The sequence below is a fragment of the Hirundo rustica genome, chromosome 1 (assembly GCF_015227805.2).
Source record: "Hirundo rustica isolate bHirRus1 chromosome 1, bHirRus1.pri.v3, whole genome shotgun sequence".
NCBI lineage: Eukaryota > Metazoa > Chordata > Aves > Passeriformes > Hirundinidae > Hirundo > Hirundo rustica.
Genome location: NC_053450.1, coordinates 36006335 through 36011213, shown reverse-complemented (window position 1 = coordinate 36011213; position 4879 = coordinate 36006335). Strand labels below are relative to the sequence as shown.

General features: G+C 57.1%; 1 protein-coding gene across 1 annotated transcript; it reads left to right on the top strand.

Moving 5' to 3' along the window:
• The first annotated feature begins 3179 nt into the window (after nucleotides 1-3179).
• On the top strand, nucleotides 3180-4080 carry BHLHE22 (basic helix-loop-helix family member e22). The gene is given in 2 exon segments (XM_040076153.2): nucleotides 3180-3574; nucleotides 3576-4080. Coding segments are annotated over 2 exon segments (900 nt in total).
• Nucleotides 4081-4879: the final 799 nt, after the last annotated feature.

The following is a 4879-nucleotide window of genomic DNA, read 5'->3' as shown; positions in this document are numbered from 1 at the left end:
CCACAAGGTGAAGCTTGTAAGAAAGTTGGCGTCTTTAGAACACGAGGAGTCACAAATGAGCAACATCGCCAAGACGAAGGGATACAGTCGTGTCTCAAGAACAGGGGACAGACCCTGTAGAGAGGGAAAGGAAAGAATGAAGAGAAAGAAAGGGAAAGAGAGGTGGTTGAAAGACGGGATGAAGCAGGTAAAAGAATACGAGCAGATCTAGGGGCAGATCATGCAGACCGACTGCTGGACAGGAAGAGCAAGAAAAGCTTAGACGGAGAGGCAGATTTCAGACGCAGAGGACAAATCTGGGCAATCGCAGCGGAGGGAGAAAGGAGGCTGCCGGGGAGGTCGCCGCGGTGTCCCCGTTCCCCCGCCCCGACGGCGCGGCCCGGCAGCACTCCTCTCCTCTCGGGGCACCCTCGGAGGCCGCAGCCCTGGGGCAACGGGCCCCGCCGCCTGCGGAGAGGCAGTACACGTCGTCCCAAAAGTTGTAGAAAAAACAAGGGAGATAGTGCTAGTGAACCCACAGAGGAGCGGGAGAGATCAAGCCGGAGCCCTCTGTCTTCGAAGAAATAAGATGAGGGGAATGAAATGTTCCCATTAGCCGTCAAATTATAATAACAGTATCCGTCATCCTTAAGTGACCACAGGAGTTTTACAAGTTGGATATTAAACAGATAAAATAATAATAATAATAATATAAAAATCCCTATTGCAAACATAAAGCCCTTTGTTTATGATCCCGGGGAAAATGAAGTTGCTAATTGAAAAACAATAAACCTAAAACGCCTTTGGATTAATAATGATAGAGGTTAACGGTGACATCCGTCCCTTGGAAAGGGGGAGGGGAGCGGGGCGCTCGGTGACTGTGCGCTTGGACGGCGACCAGGGACAAGCGCAGCAGCCAAAGGGGGCTGGGGGGCGGGGGGTGAGACCCTCCCTCTTCGGAGGGCTCGGCTTGTATGTTCGCCTCTGATCCGGAGACACGAGGTGAGGAAGGTCTGTATTGTAGTCATGTCCTCGCTAGATGAAATCTCAGTCAATTACTCTGAAATCTGCAGCTTGGCTTCTTTTCATTCTTTCCAGGTGAAAATTCAAACGTTTTCTGTTGTCGCCTGGTCCTTTCTTTCCTGAAACAAGGCACCCAACTGTTCTGATATTACCATTCAAAAACGGGTTCTGTGGCAAACCTCATTTGTGAATCTATTACAGAGATTAATAGATTATTTCTCCTTTTTCAACTAATTCTCAGTGGGGAAATTTAACCATATGGTAAGGAGAGAATTAGAATTTCATCACATTAGAGCAAAATGTAATGAAAAGAGTCCAACACCTGGGGCCAACTCCGAAAGACACAATTAAAAGGTTTTTAATGAAACCAGAGAAACCAAAAAATTTCATAGCCCTCAGTAATCCTGCCACATAAGAATGATTTGGAAGTGTTGGGAAATACTGTTTTTTACCGATGTCATAAGAATGAAAACCTGCCACTAAATACTCTGAGTGCTAACAGAAAGGGGAGAGCGGGCTGCTCGCCTCAAGCATCAGAGGAGTAGCGGGACAAAATTCAGACCGACCCTCGGGTTTCCGCTTCAGCTTTCGGAGGAGTGCGGAGGACAGTGTTCCCGGCGCCGAGAAGAAGCCCCCGGGAGAGGTGCAGGGGGTCGGGGTAACCGGATGACTGAGGCCGCCTCGCCCTGGCACCGGCGGCGGCATCCCGGCATTGGGGAGAAGAGCGGGGGTGCTCCCGCCGAGCCGGCCTCGCTGGAGGGAAGCAGGAAGGCACGGACCTGAAAAAAGTTGGTCAGTCACAGTAAAAAAAAAAAAAAAAAAAAAAAAAAAAAAAAAAAAAAAAAAAAAAAAAAGTTTGGTGGGTTTTGCCCTTTCTCTTCCCGCCCTCTTTCTTCCTCGGATCCGTTCGTTTTCAAGGTAACTGATGGGGCTTTATGTTTTTTATAGGGACACGGGGGATAATCACTCGCGAGCAGCAATCTGCTACTTGAAAAGGGATAAGGGGAGGAGGAGGGGAACCTCCCCGTAGTTTGGTCTCCGTTTGTTGGAGGAGGGGTGGGGAGAGGGAGGACTGGGGACCACCCGCCTCCCAAGGAAGCAAGGTGGACTTTGGCGGTGGGCAGGAGTGGGCACGACGGCTGGGGTTGCTCCGGGGGTGTTTATGTTTTTCTTTCCCAGGCGATGCTTTCGGGAAGACGGGTGGGGGTGGGAGGGAGCTATAAGTTAATGTAAATGCAGGGGGTGGGTGGGCCGGGGGGAGAGGGTGTCACTCCTGACTCCACGGCTAAGTTAGCAGAAGTCTGCTGGCAGCACTCGGAAGGAGAAGTGTTGAAGTGGGCTTTTCTGCAGTGCAGGGCTGTAATTTGCTGAAGGAGGCAAAGAACATCCTTCGATCTAAGTAGGGCTTTTAGTGTGCTCATTGATGAGTGAAAGTCGCCACACATGTCAAGCTAAAGGCAGTTGTTGGGTTACTAACAGGACACAACGTCTTGCAAACATATGCGTTAAGCTGTGTATACAGATGGCAGGGAGAATAATGGAGCAGGCGCCTCTTATAAAGCTCTAGCTGCTGCCTGTCTTCAGACCTGGGAAAAGAAACTATTCAGACTCAGGGCCAGATAGCGCCTGGGATTGTTTGTTACCGTTTTAATCCTATTAATTAAAACGTTAACCTGATTGGGTAGAAAGCTCTGTCCCAACAGGCGAGTCTTCTTCATAATAACCTACTCTCAGAGATAATGATGTAAAAGACTCCCCCGTCTGCGGCGGCTGCTGGTTGATGGGTCCGGAAATCTCTTGAAGGTGAATCCAAGCAAGATAAACGGTGGAAGCGGCTCCACTGGCAGCGCACAATGCCCCAGCGCGGCGCCTGCTGAGGGCGAGCCGGAGCCGCAGCCGGAGCCACAGCCACAGCCCGAGCCACAGCCGCTGCCGGAGCCGCCGCCTGAGCCGGAGCCACAGCCACAGCCGGAGCCGCAGCCGGAGCCGCAGTCCGAGCCGCCGCCGGAGCCAGAGAAGGGGCAGCCGCGGCGCCGGGCACGGCGCAGCCCCGGCGGGAGCCGGGGAGCGATTTCTGCCAGCGGGACGCCGGGGAGCCGCCCGCCGCGGCGCGGAGCCTTGGAGCAGCGGGCCGGGAACTGAGGGGGGCGGAGGAGGCGGAGGCGAGCGGGGCGCCGATGGAGCGGGCGCTGGGGCTGCCCGCAGAAGAGGACCTCTTCCACAAGAGCCTCGCCGCCTCGGCCAAGCGCATGGAGTCCGCCTTCCGCTCGCCCCCGGGGCTCGACCTCTCCCACCCCCGCGACCGCCAGCCCTCGCCGCTCGCCTGCTACGAGGCGTCGGAGCCCGAGGCGCTGCTGCAGCCCGGAGTCGGCGGCGACCCTCTGGTGCTGCCGCCGGGCTCCGTCTGCGTCAAGTACGGCGAGAGCGCCAGCCGCAGCTCGGTGGCCGAGAGCAGCGGCGGCGAGCAGAGCCCCGACGACGACAGCGACGGCCGCTGCGAGCTGGTGCTGCGCGGCGCCGGGGGGGACCCGCGCGTCGCCTCGCCGGCGGCGGGCGGCGGCGGAGGGGGGGGCGGGGGGGCTGAAGGCGGCCGAGGGCAGCTGCTCCAACAGCCACGGGCACGGCGGCAGCAAGAAGTCCAAGGAGCAGAAGGCGCTGCGGCTCAACATCAACGCGCGGGAGCGGCGGCGGATGCACGACCTGAACGACGCGCTGGACGAGCTGCGGGCGGTCATACCCTACGCGCACAGTCCCTCGGTGCGGAAGCTCTCCAAGATCGCCACGCTCCTTCTGGCCAAGAACTACATCCTGATGCAGGCGCAGGCCCTGGAGGAGATGCGGCGCTTGGTGGCTTATCTCAACCAGGGCCAGGCCATCTCGGCCGCCTCCCTGCCCAGCTCCGCCGCGGCGGCGGCGGCGGCGGCGGCGGCGCTGCACCCCGCCCTCGGCGCCTACGAGCAGGCGGCCGGTTACCCCTTCAGCGCCGGGCTGCCCCCCGCCACCTCCTGCCCGGAGAAATGTGCCATCTTCAACAGCGTCTCCTCCAGCCTCTGCAAACAGTGCACGGAGAAGCCTTAAGCCCCGCCGCCGCCGCGGCCGCCCCCCGTCGCCGCCGCGGCCCCGGGGAGCGGCGACGGCCGGCGGTGCGGTCCCGGGCCGGGGGGCGCGGAGGCGGCGGAGGGACTGACCGCTGCCCTGCCCCCGCCGCCCTCTGCCCGGACTCGCCTCGCCTCGCCTCGCCTCGCTCTTCTCCTCGGGTGCCGCCGGGACGGGAGCGCGGCGGGAGCCCAGCGTGCGGCGGGGAGGGGGCGCGGGGCCGGCCGGGGGTGCCGCGGGGAGGAAGGAAGGCCCGGCCCGGGGGGCGCCGGGGGGGCTCGCTGCGCGTCCGGACAAAGGAGAGGCCGGGAAATAGCAGGCCGGGCTGGGAGCCGGGGCTGTCGCCGGGGACAAATCAGAGAGGGCACTTGAACATAGATTTTTTTTTTTATTATTTTAATTAATTATTATTAGCAGTATTATTATTATTCTGAGCCAGGAAACAAAAAAAAAAACTTGAAATGTAAACTTATTATTTAAGTGACTCGCAGAAACAAAGAGACTGGACGGTTGCTATGGAAGACTTTGTATTTTTTATCGTCTCTAAACTTTGATCCTGTGAAAATGCGCAAAGTTTGGTGAGAGTGATTTAAAAAAAAAAAAAAATCGAGAGTTAAAAAAAGACAAAAATTAACCGATCAAACCCTTACTCCGTGTGGCTGAAAGTATCGCATTTTTAAAAGAAATATTTATGTGCACCTTGTTTCTTTCCACTTTGCAATGATGTATAAACAAGACATGCTATTTATTATTCTTTAAAATGACCCTTCCACGCCGACAA